This window comes from Jaculus jaculus, chromosome 2 (genome assembly GCF_020740685.1).
Source record: "Jaculus jaculus isolate mJacJac1 chromosome 2, mJacJac1.mat.Y.cur, whole genome shotgun sequence".
NCBI classification, from domain to species: Eukaryota; Metazoa; Chordata; class Mammalia; order Rodentia; family Dipodidae; genus Jaculus; species Jaculus jaculus.
The window spans coordinates 132,689,509-132,708,263 of NC_059103.1; the positions used below are offsets into that span (position 1 = coordinate 132,689,509).

Sequence of the window (18,755 nt, forward strand, 5' to 3'; positions counted from 1 at the left end):
TCAACTTTTAGGTGTACACTCACCTGCCATGTGCTCTTTCCTGTGCTCTTCCTTTATGGTGACCTCATATTGCTGTCACTTGGACACTGAAAGATGCAGCCACTTGGAAGACCAAGTCTTTCCCTGGAAATAACCTCAGAGAACAACGAAAGATTTGTTTCATTACTAGAGGCAAATCTGTAAAAATCTTTCTAATTAGATGATGGTATGTGAGATCATGTATATGCCTACAAAAATGTAGCTAAGAATGCTCTTGACAAAACAATGGTGTATCATTTTAATAGTAGCCACTATTTATCAGGTAAATAACCAAACATTTTCCAATGCTTCATGGGAGAAATGGGCTCCTCAAGATATGTTAATTGAAGTACTTAAAATTTTATTTTGAAAACTTATATCCAGCTTTTATTAAAGAGAAGCTAAAAGTACCTTACTTTAATTGAGGAAATAAAAGTCATTGGAATTAAACATAGTTAGCAAGAAAGAAGTAATTCATTTTCTATTATAAATGAATTAAAGGTTTGGAAGCACTCTGAATTTCTTAGAACACTAGAGAAGATATCCTCATGAGTAATACACAGAAAACACTTTTTAAGGAAATGACCTATACTATCATTCTCTGTGAAAATAATTAACTAATAAAATGTTAAAACAATGTTTGCTATTTTAGGTGCTTATTGTACTTTATAACACTTTCTGGCTACCTGGCTATTTACTTTACCTTGCTCAGATGAAAGACATAGAGCTAATATTGGTAAAAAGAATAACCAAATCTGGGCTGGAGGGATGGCTTAGCAGTTAAGGCATTTGCCTGCAAAGCCAAAGGACCAACATTTGATTCCCCAGGACTCATGTTCACAAGGGGGCACATGTGTCTGGACATCTGCAGTGGCTGGAGGCCCTGGAACACTCAGTCTTTCCCTTCCTCTTTCTCTGTCAAATAAATAAAAATAAAATATTTTTTAAAAAAATAAACAAATCTGACTTCCGGTTAAGATGGCGGCGTAGGTACCACGCCAAAACAGCCTGGGGGGGGGGAAAGACCAAAATAAACTCAGCAAAATACACACTTTTACTAAAAAGTGAGGTGTATAGGAAGTTGAGGCGGCAGCGGAGAAGTGGAAGAGTTATAGAGCATCCAGAGCCTGCACAGCCGGGAACAGCGGCTCCGGGGCGGCTCAGCTACCCGCCGCAACCGCGGAGCGGCAGAAAACCGCCGGTCTCTCGACTCGAGCCTCAGGACAAGCCAGGTGCGGGATTTTCCCCTCACACCGCGCTCTCCGCAACTCGGGAAACGTGAGGGGAGAGCGGCAGCGAGCAACGGAGGGAGGAGCAGACCGCGAGGTAAAAGCACACGATACAACCAGAACAGCCGCGGCTCCCTCCCCTCCCCTGCCGCCTGAACCCAGCTCCAGCGAACACAGCAGCAGCCCGGGACCCGGCCACGCCAACTTGGGCTGACGGCGGGACCCAAGCAGGAGCAGAATTTGGCAGCAACTTCAGCGGCTCCAGCACCGGTACCAGTGGCCCCAGCAGCAGCGGACCCAGGACAGCAGCGGCTTCGGGGTGAGCAGCAGCGGTGGACACGACAACGGCAGCTTCAGCAGTGGTGGGGGCTCCGGCAGAGACACCTACAACAGCTGCAGAGGCGGCAGCGGCTCAGTTTGCCCCGTAGGAAAAGCAAGTGCCCAGCTCCAGAAATCAGAACAGCAGCCCGACGACCCAGGCAGCAACTTGACTGAGACCACAATCACCCAAGGTAACTGGGATTGCACCAGGGAAGGGTCTCACCTGGTCACAAGCTGACTTGGATACCTCAACAGACCAGAAATCTAAACCTCTTTGTTGATAGAGGATCTGGTCATTATAATAACTACTCTTGCATACATACTCGGGGCTGTTGTTGATGGAATGGGTACAGTGTATAGCTAAATTTTAGAATCTACCAGTATATTATTCCACTCAGCCTGCTTGAATACTCCTATAGCAGGGAAACTCAACCCCTAAGAACATCTTTGTAGATACTCTGAGAGTCTTAAGAGCCACACCTAATACCTTAAGGTCCTACCCTGAAAATATTTTACACCAAATCAATTGATACAGCTAAGAATACACAGCTAGCTAGAAAATCCAAGCATTAACTTAATCCAAGATGCAAAAATATATACATTATAACACAAGAAACACTAAAAAGCAAGACGATATAAATCCACCTAAAAGTATTAATGCATCAGAAATGTCCTCCAGTGAGAAAGAGTTAGAGGAAATGCCTGAGAAAGAGTTCAAAAGAATAATTATAAATATGTTCAAAGAGGTCAAAGAACACATGAATACAACCAAAGAAGAAATCAAAGAGGAAATCAAAGAGGAAATCAAAGGAATCAAAGAAGAGGCAGGACACCAATTTAATGAAATAAAGAAGGCAATACAAGACATAAATAGAGAAATAGAAATAATAAAGAAAAACCAGTCAGAATTATTAGCAATGAAGAACACAGTTAATGAAATAAAAAACTCTGTAGAAAATCTCACCAGTAGGATGGATGAGGGAGAGGACAGAATATCTAAGCTAGAAGATCAGGTGGCAGACCTAATGCAGTCCAACAAAGAGAAAGACAAACTTATAGAAAAGTACGAGTGGGAATTTCAAGATATTCGGGACACTATGAAAAGATCCAATATAAGAATTCAGGGCATAGTAGAAGGAGAAGAATTCCACTCCAGAGGCATAGTAGGCATCTTCAACAAAATCATAGAGGAAAATTTTCCCCAAATTGGGAAAGAGGTGCCAATACAGATACAGGAAGCCTTTAGAACCCCAGCCAGACAAAACCCAGAAAGAAACTCTCCTCGCCACATTATACTCAAACTTCCAAATACACAAACCAAAGAAAAAATATTGAAAGCAGTTAGAGAGAAAAATCAAGTTACCTACAAAAGCAAGCCCATCAGGATTACAGCAGATTATTCAACACAAACTTTTAAAGCCAGAAGGGCCTGGAGTGATATATTCCAAGTTCTGAAAGATAACAACTGTCAACCAAGGTTACTTTATCCTGCAAAGTTATCCATCCAAATAGATGGAGAAATAAAGACATTCCATGACAAAAGCAGGTTAAAGGAATATCTGAAGACAAAACCAGCTCTACAGAAAATACTTGATAGAATCCTCCATGCTGAACAAAAGGAAAAGCACACATATAAGGAACCTAGAAAAAACCAGCCATACTCAAATACCAGTTAACAGAAGAGAGCACAGGTAGAACAAGTAACACACACACACACACACACAAATGGCAAACATAAATACACACCTTTCAATAATATCTCTTAATATCAACGGTCTCAATGCCCCAACGAAAAGACATAGATTTGCAGACTGGGTTAAAAAGCAGGATCCTACAATTTGTTGTCTTCAAGAAACTCACCTTTCTACAAAGGATAGACATTATCTTAGGGTGAAAGGTTGGAAGACGGTGTTTCAAGCAAATGGGCCTAGAAAACAAGCAGGGGTTGCTATCCTAATATCAGACAGGGTGGACTTTAGTCCGAAGTTAGTCAAAAAAGATAAGGAAGGTCACTTTATATTGATTAAGGGCACACTCCAACAGGAGGACATTACAATCCTAAACATATATGCACCTAACATGGGGGCTCCCAAATTCGTCAAACAAACACTATTAGAACTAAGGTCACAGATAACACCAAACACGGTGGTGGTGGGTGACTTTAACACCCCACTCTCATCAATTGACAGGTCATCCAGGGAAAGAATAAACAGAGAGGCATCTGGACTAAATGAGGTCATAGAAGGAATGGACCTAACAGATATATACAGGACATTTCATCCAAAGGCTGCAGAATATACATTCTTTTCAGCAGCACATGGAACATTCTCTAAAATAGACCATATATTAGGACACAAAGCAAATCTTAACAAATTCAGGAAAATTGAAATAATTCCTTGCATTCTATCTGACCACAATGGAATTAAACTACAAATCAGTAGCAAGAAAGGCTACAGAGCATACACAAAATCATGGAAGCTAAACAATACACTACTAAATGATGAGTGGGTCAATGAAGAAATCAAAAAGGAAATCAAAAAATTTATAGAGTCAAATGATAATGAGAACACAACATACCAAAATCTCTGGGACACAATGAAGGCAGTTCTAAGAGGTAAATTTATAGCCTTAAGTGCCTATATTAAGAAATTAGAAAGGTCGCAAGTAAACGACCTAATGCTTCGCCTTAAAGCCTTGGAAAAAGAAGAACAAGGCAAACCAAAAAGTAGTAGACGGGAAGAAATAATAAAGATTAGGGCAGAAATTAATGAAATAGAAACAAAAAGAACAATCCAAAGAATTAATGAAACAAAGAGTTGGTTCTTTGAAAGGATAAACAAGATTGATAAACCCTTAGCAAATCTGACCAAAAGAAAGAGAGAAGAGACACAAATTAATAAAATCAGAGATGAACAAGGTAACATCACAACAGATTCCAGAGAAATTCAAAAAATTATAGGGACATACTATAAAAGCATATACTCCACAAAGTATGAAAATCTGAAAGAAATGGATGATTTCCTTGATCTATATGACCTACCTAAATTAAATCAAAATGAGATTAATCACTTAAATAGACCTATAACAAACATGGAGATCCGAGCAGTTATCAATAATCTCCCAACTAAAAAAAGCCCAGGCCCGGATGGATTCACTGCTGAATTTTACCAGACTTTTAAGGAAGAGCTAACACCATTGCTTCTTAAGCTTTTCCAGGAAATAGAAAAAGAAGGAATCCTACCAAACTCCTTCTATGAGGCCAGCATCACCCTGATACCAAAACCAGGCAAAGATAGAACAAAAAAAGAAAATTACAGACCAATCTCCCTCATGAACATAGATGCAAAAATTCTCAACAAAATATTGGCAAACAGAATACAAGAGTATATCAAAAAGATCATTCACCCTGACCAAGTAGGCTTTATCCCAGAGATGCAGGGATGGTTCAACATACGCAAATCTATAAATGTAATACATTACATAAATGGGTTGAAGGACAAAAATCACATGATCATCTCATTAGATGCAGAGAAAGCATTTGACAAAATCCAACATCCCTTCATGATAAAAGTCCTACAGAGACTGGGAATAGAAGGAACATATCTCAATATAATAAAGGCTATTTATGACAAGCCTACAGCCAACATATTACTAAATGGGGGAAAACTGGAAGCTTTTCCACTAAAATCAGGAACAAGACAAGGGTGTCCACTGTCTCCACTTCTATTTAATATAGTTTTGGAAGTCTTAGCCATAGCAATAAGGCAAGAGACACACATAAAAGGGATACAAATTGGAAAGGAAGAAATCAAGTTATCACTATTTGCAGATGACATGATTCTATACATAAAGGACCCTAAAGACTCTACTAGCAAGCTGTTAGAGCTAATCAAAACCTACAGCAATGTAGCAGGATACAAAATAAATACACAGAAATCAGTAGCCTTCATATATGCTAACAACAAACACACAGAGGATGAAATCAGAGAATCACTCCCATTCACAATTGCATCAAAAAAAATAAAATACCTTGGAATAAACCTAACTAAGGAAGTAAAGAATCTATACAATGAGAACTTTAAGACACTCAAGCGAGAAATTGCAGAAGACACTAGAAAGTGGAGAAACATCCCTTGTTCCTGGCTTGGGAGAATCAATATCGTGAAAATGGCAATCTTACCTAAAGCAATCTACACATTTAATGCAATCCCTATCAAAATTCCAAAGGCTTTCTTCATGGAAATAGAAAAAACAATCCAAAAATTCATTTGGAATCATAAAAAACCTCGAATATCTAAAATAATACTGAGCAACAAAAAAGAGGCTGGTGGTATCACCATACCTGATTTTAACCTATACTACAGAGCCATAGTAACAAAAACAGCATGGTACTGGCACAAAAACAGACATGTAGATCAGTGGAACAGAATAGAGGACCCAGATGTAAGCCCAAGTAGCTATAGCCACCTGATATTCGATAAAAATGCCAAAAATACTCATTGGAGAAGAGACAGCCTCTTCAACAAATGGTGTTTTGAAAACTGGATAAATATCTGCAGAAGGATGAAAATAGATTCTTCTCTCTCGCCATGCACAAGAATTAAGTCCAAATGGATTAAAGACCTTAACATCAGACCGGAAACTTTGAAACTGCTAGAGGAAAAAGTAGGGGAAACCCTCCAACATATTGGTCTTGGCAAAGACTTTCTAAATACAACCCCAATTGCTCAGGCAATAAAACCACAGATTAACCACTGGGACCTAATGAAATTACAAAGATTTTGCACCGCAAAGGACACAGTGAAAAAAGCAAAGAGGCAACCTACAGAATGGGAAAAAATCTTCGCCAGCTATATATCTGATAAAGGATTAATATCTAGGATATACAAAGAACTCAAAAAGTTAACTAATAAGGAATCAAACAGGCCAATCAAAAAATGGGCTAAGGAGCTAAATAGAGAGTTCTCAAAGGAAGAAATACGAATGGCATATAAGCACCTAAAAAAATGTTCTACGTCACTAGTCATCAGGGAAATGCAGATTAAAACTACATTGAGATTCCATCTCACTCCTGTCAGATTGGCCACCATCATGAAAACAAATGATCATAAATGTTGGCGGGGATGTGGAAAAAAAGGAACCCTTTTGCACTGCTGGTGGGAATGCAATCTGGTCCAGCCATTGTGGAAAACAGTGTGGAGGTTCCTAAAGCAGCTAGAGATTGATCTACCATATGACCCAGCTATAGCACTCCTAGGCATATATCCAAAGGACTCATCTCATTTCCTTAGAAGTACATGCTCAACCATGTTTATTGCTGCTCAATTTATAATAGCTGGGAAATGGAACCAGCCTAGATGTCCCTCAACAGATGTGTGGATAATGAAGATGTGGTACATTTATACAATGGAGTTCTACTCAGCGGTAAAGAAAAATGAAGTTATGAAATTTGCAGAAAAATGGATGGACCTGGAAAGTATTATACTAAGTCAGGTAACCCAGGCCCAGAAAGCCAAGCGCCACATGTTCTCCCTCATATGGGGATCCTAGCTACAGATGACTGGGCTTCTGTGTGAGAATGAAAATACTTAGTAGCAGAGGCCAGTAAGTTGAAAAGGAGACATAAAGGGTGGAGAAAGGAAGGGAGGAGGATACTTAATAGGTTGATATTGTATATATGTAATTACAATGATTGTAATGGGGAGGTAATATGATTGAGAATGGAATTTCAAACGGGAAAGTGTGGGGGTGGGGAGGGAGGGAATTACCATGGGATATATTTTATAATCATGGAAAATGTTAATAAAAATTAAAAAAAAAAATAAATAAATAAACAAATCTGCAAACTAGGTATGACTATATCCAAGTTTTTAATTAAGTAGATTTCTTTGCAAACTTCATAATTCAGTTAAAAATAATTAAGAAAATAATCATCCTTAGCAGAGGACTTTAAAACATATCAGTAGTGTTATAGATAAAAATAATATTATTCGATTTATCTAGCTATCTTTTTAAGAAAGGAACAACCAGGCTGGGGAGATTGCTCTGTAGTTAAAGACACTTTCTTACAAAGCCTGAAAACCTAGGTTCAATTTCCCAGTAGCCACCTAAAGCCAGATTCAAGAGGTGGCACATGCATCTGGAGTTCATTGGCAGTGGCTGGAGGCCCTGGCATACTCATTTCTTCTCTCTACCTCTCTTTCCTACAAAATAAATAAATAAAATATTTTTAAAGTAACAATCAAAACATTCTATCACATTGTATTATTTTAAAAAATTCTGTCACATTTAAACTTTTTCTCAAATGGGAAATTTTTCATTACTTAAACTGAGAAAGTAAACAAAGATAGTCTTCACAGGTGGTAAATGCAACAAAAATAAAGATAAATAGAAGAACTTTTGTGCAGTTAGTGAAATATATGCATGATTTATGAGAACACTAAGCTATAAATGCAGCACATTAGAACAAGCGTGAAGTAGTAGAGGTAGAACAATTGTATGGTCTCAAAAGCCTAATTAGCATAAAAGGCATAACATTATAATCAGATAATTATTGATTAACACAAAGACAGGCAAGCCAGATGTGTTGAATGGGATGGTAATTAACTAAGTAAGCTACAGATGCTTAAAATTCATAGATTACAAATGAAATGCATGTCATTTTAATAAATGGCATGTAGACAAATCATATTAATGTACCATAAATGTAAACATTATGAATGCACATTATACCTGTGCATGTGTAATAATATTTAGAACATCACTTTCAAAAAATCATTTCAAATTTCAAGTATTTGAAGAAAGGCTCTATTCAGGAACATTCAGTTCTGTCCTGTGAAAAGACCATGTATACTTCAGAAGGCAAACAAACAATACAAAAGAAAACATGGGAAGCAGATATACACTGAAAGTTAATCACTGATAAGAGAAGGGGAACAAAGAGAGAGCTCCCTGCAAATTGCAGATTTCTGATAACTTCACTATGCCTCCTTACACCCTTCAAGGTGGTCCTAAAGCACTGATCACAGCAGCCAAACTATGGAATCTGACAGAGAGGAGGTTAGTATAGAGAGAGGGATCAGAGAAGAGGGATGAAAGTAAATGTCAGTGCTCCGTGAAAATCGACCTAAAGCAGTGAAAACCAACAGGCTAGAAACCATCAATTGGAAAGTGGAGTGAAGCTCACAACACAACGGTCAGAGCACAGAGGGTGAAGAGAAGGAAATCGAGTCACAGTCTGAGGCAAAAGGAGCAGAATAAGGAATGGCACAGTCAGCCCTTGAAGGAAGTTAGCCCCTTAAATCAGTGCAATAAGAAAGCCTTGCCTTATTGGCATCAACACATTAGGATTTTACTATGCTCCAGACTTTTTAACCATCTTCAGAGATGCAGTGTTTTCCATTAAGCACTAGTTTATTTTATTTTCCGTAATTCTGCTTATTATTATTGTTTTCAGTGTGAAATCCTTAAGGACATTGCTAGTTTCTGATTCAGCATGTGAGTTGCGAAAGTCACTCCTCTTCCAAAGAGCAAATATAAAGATGCACAAACTGAAGAGTTTAAACCTCTTGTTAGATTTGTAAGCCAGATCATAAGGAAAACTGCTGCTCTAAATTGGAAAGATGGGAAGACAGAGAATCACAATACAGCAACAGGAATTCGGTGAGCAGAAAGCCTTAATGGGAGAACCCGCTATATGCTGGTAAACTAGTAAGAGCTTATTGTGGACAAGTGTGTGAGTTAGAAGCTTCCAGGGACATTGCCTCTTCCCCATAACTGATGGCTACACCCACAGTGCATGACCCACAATTCTTAATGAGGAGGGTCCCTTTGGAGGGGGGAGGACAGGGAGGAGGCTAGCGATGGTACCAACATGACTGTTTATACAATAAGTATGTACATAACTAATAAAGAAAAAAAAAATCCTCCAGGGAACAACTCAGTCATCTGAACAGGCCCATATCTTCATGGGTTTTGAAGGTCCACACTTTCGCAGTAAATGTCTGAGCAAACTCTCCATGTACCACTCTCAGAGGAGAGGAAGTGACAATCTTAAAATATGCCAGGACATTATGTTCTTTACTAGATCTTTCACCTTACCTAGTATCATCACAACTTAACAAGCTTTTGTTTTTGCCTAGTCATATCCATTCTCTGTATAATTCTTTAAAAGTAATCTTTTGCACAAAAAAAAATAAGGGGATATCAGTATTAGACTACCCAGCTTAACTTAAGTCTACATTTTATATCAGGACTTGTTTCCTCTGTGCTCAGTCTCCTCTTAGATTACTCATCCTCACCACAGCTTCCTCCATGCACGAGTGTCCTTCATCAGTTCCCCAAATTTTCAAAGCCCTTTTCCATCTCAGTACTAAGTACTTGGTATTTGCAGTCTGTTAGCTTGGAACACTTTCGCTTGGATCTTCACCTCTAGTTCTTCACTGGATAGGTCTTAGTACACAGCTCAGTTCTCAGAGAAGCCTTTCCTGGGTATGTTACACCCAGTAATCCCGCTCCTCACCCCTGTCATTTTCCTGCAGCTTTTCTTCTTTATATTACTTTGTACAGTATCTGACTGTTTTCATACTTATTTGTCTTATGACTCACCCTCTCCTCTGGAATATGCATCCACAACAACAGAGAAGAAAGCCCTTATGCCCATCCAGAAATGCCAATACTAGTTCATATTAGAAACTCTGTGCATACTAATTAATGGATGTAGTAACCTCATGGCATCATGAAGTGGTCCATCTAAGGGGTCAGGCCACAAAAAATAAAGGATGTAGCCGGGCGTGGTGGCACACTCCTTTAATCCCAGCACTCAGGAGGCAGAGGTAGGAGGATTGCCATGAGTTCAAGGCCACCCTGAGATGACAGAGTTAGTTCCAGGTCAGCCTGGACCAGAGTGAGACCCTACCTTGAAAAACCAAAATAAATAAATAAATAAGTAAATAAATAAAGGATGTATCAAGTCTATGGTCAATGATAGAGCATTTTTTAATAAACATAAAAGTTCAGCAAAACCTAGTTATAAAGATGAGAAATTAGAGATCCAAAGATTGATGGTCAGCCCTCACGTTATAGAATGGCTTATAAAAAAAAAGGGTCCACCATCAAATTAAAAGAGAGACTAATAGAGAGAGGGGGTGGCTTTGACAGCAGAGTTATGAAGGAGAAAGTGGGGGAAGGGATGGGAGGAAAATATCATGGTTTACTGTCTGTAGTATAGAAGTTGTCAATAACAGATATATATTAAAAAGTGTCCACTGTAGGCCCAAGCTGGCCTTGAACTACCAATCTCCCAGATATTGGTACTAGTGGTGTGCACCACCATGTCTGGGTTGCAGACTGCTCTTCATATACAGCACCAATGGCATAGGATGAATGACAGACTTGCAGAATGAATTCCAAAAGCAACAAGGTAGGGCAGAGTCTTCCCAGAAGAAGCATGAATATGTTGTGGGCCTTTCTATGTTAGCTGCTTTTATTGTAGGGAAATAATAATTGCTAGTATGTTTGCATTAGCGTGCTTTTGTATTAAGATCTCCAAATACTTAGCATTGTTTTGAAGCATTCTTTTCTCTTTAATATATAAACCCACCAGTACTTCCTAAAGCTAAGCAAGTTACTTGATCTTCAGTGCATGTGAGTACATATGGACTTTTTTGTTAAATTCTATTTTACTCCCAGATGGGCTGGCACCTAATGAAATAATGTGAAAAGACAAAAATGAATAACTGAAAATGTAACAGAAAATATCTTCAAAAATCCTTTGAGGGACTGGAGAGATTGCTCAGTGGTTAAAGGCACTTGCTTCCAAAGTCTGACAGCCTGGATTCAATTGCCCAGTACCCTTGTAAAGCCAGAGGCACAAAGTGGTGCATGCATCTGGAGTTCGTTCACAGGGCAAGAGGTCCTATTATGCACATATTCATTTACCCTTTTTTATTCCCTCTCTCTCACACTATACTTGCAAATAAATAAGTTAATTAAATTAAAATGAATAAAGATCCTTTGAGCTGCAACTAAAAAGAAAGGAAAAATGAACACGTTTGATAGCTGGGAGCCTGCCTAGAAAGAGAAAACAACATCAAATTAAATGCATACCAAAAGGTGTGTGCGATTAAAAGACAAAGAGAAAAAAGACTAGATCTTTGTTTAATGAGAAATATCATAGTAGCATTGCATAAAGAAATGAGTGGTGGATTTGTTTAGACACAAGCTAATACTTTGAATGTATTTAGTATGAATAACTTCGTGGCTAGGCATGTCTGCATTCAGAGCTAGTGAACAACATTTCTAAGGATTCTGGAAATCTTTTTTAGAACTCACATATTTTAATGGCATGGGAACAAGTATAAAATTTAGAGTAACAAAATGAAAGACTGGTAAACATTTAACATTTACTTGAATAAATATTAGACCAAAAGCAGATACTCTGGAATAAGTTTCTAAGTTACAACTTTGTATAAGTAAATAGTTAACCTGTTTGATCTTCTTTGTATCAACAGCTCCTCCCTTTGCTCATGCTAAAAGCCATGGTGTTATTTTCTTAAAACAATCTCTCAAAAACTTTATGAAACCATGCCAGATGATCTCCCTACAGCTTCACCACACTCAATCCAGCCTTCTGTTTGGTTCCATTGTCTGGTTTCTTTCTTCTTGCTGTTTTCTTCTCTGTTCTATAAATATCTTTGGTGTCACATATGTGGGGTAGGATATGCTATTTTACTTCTATCCTGAGATCTTAGTTGAGACCTTTACATTAAATTAGGGATTAACAACAACAAAAAAAAGACACAAGTGTACTGACATGTGCATTCCACATATACATGGGAGACACCCAGGGAAGGGATAATTCTTGGAGATGGCTCAGAATTCAGGTTCAAACATCATCCTCAGCTAGCAAAGAGTGTGTTTTAGAGAACACTAGACATGGGAGAAATGGAGGGGGTCAGTGGTCAGTACTGTGCCGATTGCTCAGATGCCATCTGCTGTCTGCTGTCAGACTGGGGAAGTCAGTTTAAGGGATGAGCCTCTGCCTGCCCTGGCCAAGGGGAAAGGAGGCATCTTTGTAAATTATGGCTTGGTTTTAAGCAAAGAAGGATAGAACAAAGAGATTTTTTTCTCACTTGTCTTTAGCTCTAAATAATCACTTTATACTAAAATGACATGTTTCAGAGTAGCATGCTCTGCTACCCTTCATAGACACTTTTCATAAATCTGATTTCTAATGTTTATATTTTCTAGATTGTAAATTGATGGTAAAGTTAACAGTTATATTACTTGTTGACTTCTGAAGTAGTCTACTTCAGGTCACTGAGATGAACTTCCAAACCAGGCACAGTTATGGAGGAAGGGATTGATTGAAGATAGAGGGAAGTTCCATAATGGCAGAAGAAACTGACCTGCTTTCACAGGTCCAAGCAGAGAGAGAGAAAAGCCATAAGCCACCAGCAGCATAGGCAGGTAAGCACAGTTTAGGAACTCCGGACAAACCTCGGGCACCTTGTACATCCTTGGGCTGGAATTCTAAATTCACCCCATACTTTACTGCTGGACCCTAGGCCTCACCCAGTGACACCAAGTTACAAGCTTGAATAAAATTTCTGAATCAATTGGAAGGCATCCATTCAAACTACCACAACTTCCTTCAGCAGGCACACTTAAATCATCACATAACATTCAGATTCCAAGAACAAAAAGTGAAACAACATTTGAAAAATTCAAAATATTTTAAGACTATTTATAATACAGTGTTAACCTACATGTTTCAAAACTATACGCCTTGATGTGGTAACTGAAGTTTCAACAAAATAAGTGATCTTTTGAACTTATCTATCTAAAAATCTTTGTAGTTTGCTATATTTCCTTTCATCTGATATATCCTGTACAGGAAACTGAATGGCAATGAGTTTCATGATTATTTTGTTTGAAATCTAGTACTCAAGGGCATAGAAATCAGATACATGCTTAAAATTATTCTCATTGCAAACCAAAGGCTGAAATTTAAGTATAGTATTATGATATTGATGTTCACTATCAAATTTTAATACATTCATTGCAAAGAATAGTACAGTTTATAAATAGTTATAATTCTAATGATTAAGTATGTACTATGCTGAGAGATTTTATGAGTGTAACAAATATGTATGATCAGTTCATACATTGATGTGTGTTTTATTTGTATAATATAAATTTTTGTCACAGTCATATTAAAAAGAGTTTACATTCTGCAATCAAGGTCACTGGATTTAAATGCTTCACACATAGAAACTGCTATGAATTTTGAGATCTTGCTAATTTATCCTAACTCTAATGAATTGTATTAAGTTGGAAGAAATGCACAACTCTTCTATAGTGATCAGGACAGACAGTAGCAGATTAAACCTGATGACCAGGAAATGTAGTAATCAGTATACATCTTTGAAGTTTGTCTGCAGGAAAATTGCTTTGTGTTAAACCAAATCACTGGTGAAAGCAACTAGTTTTCTGAAATATTTTCCCATTAGAGGGTTACTGCAAACGATACATGTAGCAGATCAAAAAATTGCCAAAAATGAAGTGAAATGTTTTATTATCAATAAGGTACTGGTACTCTGAATGGAATTGAATAACAAACCAACAACCCAAAGAATAGTGTAAAATGTTGATTTGTTGATAGAATATGAAGCACAACTATAAAGTGCTTTACATTCCTTAAATTGAGGGAAATCTAAACACGTAGAATAGCTTTGCCCATGACTATGCACTGGACATACTTCTAATCACCTAACTCTCCACTTTCAGGAGAGTATCAAAGCACCATCCCACTGTGCTTGCTCAGCGTTCCACACTGGTTACTTTCATCACTGACTTCTTTCAAATTCAGAAGCACTCCATCTTCTACCAGCCTGTCCTGTGTTTCCAGAATTCCAACCACAATGCCAATAACTTAGAAGTGTCCCAGAGTTGTGTCTCATACCTGAAACCCCAGTACTTGGGAGGCTGAAATAGCTGGGTTACTATAAATTCAAGGCCTGCCTGGGTTACTGGATAACAACTTTTCTCAAAAAAAGGTAAAAAGAGAGAGAGAGGGAGAGAGAGAGAGAGAGATAAAGAAGATATACAAAAAAGAGAAAGAGATTAAAAATAAAGCAAACAACATATATTAACAAAATTATATAAATGTATGGATGAAACAAAAGATAATAAAAACAGTAAGGTAAAAATACTACTAAACATGGAGAAAGGAAAAATAACAAGCCCAAGAGGCAAAAACAAACAAAAACAAAGCTGGAAGTGTTAAAACAGCTTCTTTTGGGGTCATCGAAACATGCCATATGCGTCCTCTGTCCTGTCCTATCCTCTGCCCCAGTGCAGCTTTGTCAAACAACAGGTTACCCTTCAAGATGGCGCCCTCTGAGACAGGCACAGTGACAAAATGAGATGTCTCTTCGCTGCTAAACGAGCTGCTTCAGGACTCACTGTGTGTCACCAAAGCCCACAACTGGACTTGAGACCTCGGAGAGGCCTGGGCTTGTCTATGGCTGAAACAGGCCCTGTTCAGGCTGCCTGGCATTCTCTTTCCCTCTCCTCCCACTGGAGATGTGCTATACCTAGCTTCTTTTTTTTTTTTTTTTCTGTGTCATCCTTCTCTTTTCTCTGCACTTTTCAGCTGTCCTGCAAACTTTCAAAGGTTTTGTTCTCTTCCTGACTTTAGAACACACTCTGTACTCTCACACATGTACTGGTTCTTCTCTTACAGGTCACACATAGATAGTTTTTACCCCACCATCTAACTCAGAAGCACAAATCTTATGATCTTAGTCAATTTAAATATGATTTTTCATAAATACAGGTTAAGCATTGTTTATTCAATGTGCTTGGGACAAGAAATGTTTCACAGTTGATGTTTATTTGGGTTTTGGAATATTCATAATTAATTACCTTATATATCTTGGGGAAATGACCCGTTTCTAGCCAATGAACTCCATGTATGTATCTTTCACACATAGCCTTTAGGTAATTTTGGACAGCAGCCTGTTTCATGAAGTCATCAGTGGAATTTTCCACTTATGTCATAAAGTTGCCATTTAAAATGTTTCAGATTTGAAACATTTCGAGTTTGGGATTTTTATGTAGACATGCTCAACCTATAACAAAGATCATCTCATAAGGATAGAAAATCCTGGGCTGTTTATTCCACTAAAAATTTTGATTTACTTTGATTAATAACAATTAAGGAGCAGCCAGGTATGGTGGCGCACGCCTTTAATCTCAACACTCAGGAGGCAGAGGTAGGAGGATTGCTGTGAGTTCGAGGCCACCATGAGACTCCATAGTGAATTTGATCGAGGTCAGCCTGGGCTACAGTGAAACCTTACCTCGAAAAAACAAAATAAATAAATAAATAAATAAATTAGGAGTGGCTTCTTCATTGTTTGGGTTGACTGTGGGGTATTTTGTGTAAATATTTGGTGAAGAAGGTCCTAGCTCCTTTCAGGATATGAAGCATGATTAGAGGTTGGGAGGCCAAGACATGAGCTAAAGGGAAATATCAGAAAGATATTAGTAAAAGTAGAAGTCCTGAGACCAACTCCTCACTTTGCTGTCAAGTGATGGTGCTACCTTGGGCCAATTAATTTACCACTCTATGACTTGCTTTCTTTTCCTATAATACTTTCATATGTCTGCTGTAACAAATTGTATAAATTTTGTGGATTAAGCCACAGAAATTTCTTGCCTCATAATCCTGGGGCCAAATGTATGAAATGAGTTTCATACTGAGCTGAGCTCGAGGCATTCTCTTGGACTTTGCAGGTGAATTCTTCATTGTCTTTTCCTGCTTACAAATCTGCCTGCCTGATTACAGTGCCTTTTGCTCTTTATTTCTCATGTTCCTCTAATAAGAAAGCATGTGCTTCTGAGTGTGGTATGGGGGTGCCTGACTATAAAGCCAGAACATGGGAGGTGGAGGCGGAGGGTTAAGAATCAATGGTCAGTTGTGGCTGCATAGCAAGTTTAAGACTAGCCTGCCTGGATACATGAGACTTTATTTTAATAACAAAGAGTCGATGTGAGCCTGTGATTGCAGTCAGAGTGCACATACATATCTCAGCTTAGCTAATCACATCTGCAAAGAATATTATTGCCAAATAAACTAAAATTTTAGATTCCAAGACTTAGGACATAAATTTTTGGGGGAAATTGTTTATCATATTGAAACTTAATTAAGATTCATGCGCACATGATCATTAAGAGCTAAACCATTAGCTTATAATATCCATGGGTTTCATCCAACCAATGACTAAAAACATTGAAGTATTATAATATTAGAGTAAGAAAAAAGTATGTCCATGCTGGACATGTACAAACAACTATTAACATGATATTTATATTTTATTAAGTATTAAAATAATCTTGGGATGATTTAAACTTATGGGAGAATTGTATAGGTTATATGTAACTACTACACCACATAAGAGTCTTGAGCATAGATAAATTTAGGTATCTGAAGGTACCATGGAATCCAGGAAAAGCCATAATATTTGGGGTTCTCTAAAACAATTTCTCACCTTCAGTGAAGCACTCAGAACTTGTTAGCCTTTGGTAGTGGTGTCAACAGCAATGCTGCAATTAAGGTTTCAAAGGTAGCAACAAAATTTAAAATGAGCATATGAGGAGAGTCTCACTCTGGATTATTGTATGGGCTAACCTTATTTTGCTAATGTTATTCAAAGGACTGGATTTCTATGCTGGATGACTGTAGCCCAATAGTGAAGGCAGAGCTGTTTTGAGCTTTTCCTTTTTAACTTCCATTTGAAATTAAAATTATGTCAGCACTTATATTAATCCAGAACTCAACCATGTCAAAATCAAAGATATGATGTAATGACATTTTCTCTTTTGCTCTCTTGTGTCCTGATCACATAGGATACAGATCTGATGACATTCAACATCTCTTTACATCGATCATGGTGGAGGGAACATGGGCCTGGCTGTGTCCGGAGAGTGCTGCCTCCATCGGCCCATGGCATGGTGGACGATTACACGTATGTCTCAGTCACGGGCTGCGTCGTCGACTTCCAGTACCTGGAAGTCATCCACAGTGCTGTTCAAATTCTGCTCTCTGTAAGTCTTACTTTCATGATCAAGACTCTTTGTTGACATTGTCCACTATCTAGTTCACAATCACACAGAAAACACTAGGAGTGAAGACAGCAGTAATCATGGTGTCATTAATGATACCTAATGGCTGGTTGCATCACTTTTTTCTTATTTTATCCAGATGTTTTATTTAGATAGTTGCCATGGTTTCTGTTTAGTGAAGTAATATCACCATCACCAAAGTGGTACATTGTGCATTAGCTATGTCAAGCTGTACTGCTAATCCACTCTCCTCTCATGCCATCAATTCCAGAGTAAGAAGGATTGAAACATGCACCCAGTGACTTGCTCAGCTTAATGCACCCTGCATTTTAAATTTCTTTAAAACTACCTCCCTGCACTGTTGCTTAACATTTTGTGTGAAGGCACAGTTCCTTACAGACAAGCAGAGAAAACAATTGCCTTGATTAGGGCACAGAAAGTATATGAGCCCGGAATACTTTAAAGGTGATTTCTTCCCACCAGACTCTCCTATCCACTTTGACCAACGTGTGTAGTGGTATTATTTAAAAATGTAAAACATGCCAGGCATGGTGGCACACGCCTTTAATCCCAGCACTTTGGAGGCAGAGGTAAGACAATCATCACGAGTTTGAGGCCACCCTGAGACTACATAGGGAATTCCAGGTCAGCCTGGCCTAGACCGAAACTCTTCCTCAAAAAACAAAAAACGTTAAAAGTGCATAACATCAAGAATGATGTGTCTTTGTGACACACCAAGGACTTGCCATTTATTTTGAGTCAAATTACAATACACCTCATACCAATCACAACATACACAAACTAATAATCTTATTCTTCTCTGTTCAATTGGTTAGAATTAGAATAAGAAGTGAAGGCTCAAAAAATAAATATATTTGAAATTGAAGAAGAGTATATAGGTGAAGAACTTTGGAACTAAAAAGGATCCAATATTTAATTATTTAAAACAATATCAATATGTTCCATAGAGTTTTGTGGCCCAGAGTTCAGCTGGGCAGTTCTTGTACAAGTCATTCAAGTGAAGCTTCTAATCAGAGTACTAAGCAGACTGAAATG

General features: G+C 38.1%; 1 protein-coding gene across 1 annotated transcript in view; it reads left to right on the forward strand.

Annotated features, from left to right (window-relative positions):
* Nkain3 (sodium/potassium transporting ATPase interacting 3) overlaps positions 1-18,755 on the forward strand; it is a 656,444-nt gene that overhangs the window by 467,980 nt on the left and 169,709 nt on the right. The window contains exon 4 of the mRNA XM_045144576.1: positions 17,484-17,681. Within this exon, the coding sequence (XP_045000511.1) occupies positions 17,484-17,681 (198 nt within the window). The remainder of the gene's footprint in view (positions 1-17,483; positions 17,682-18,755) is intronic.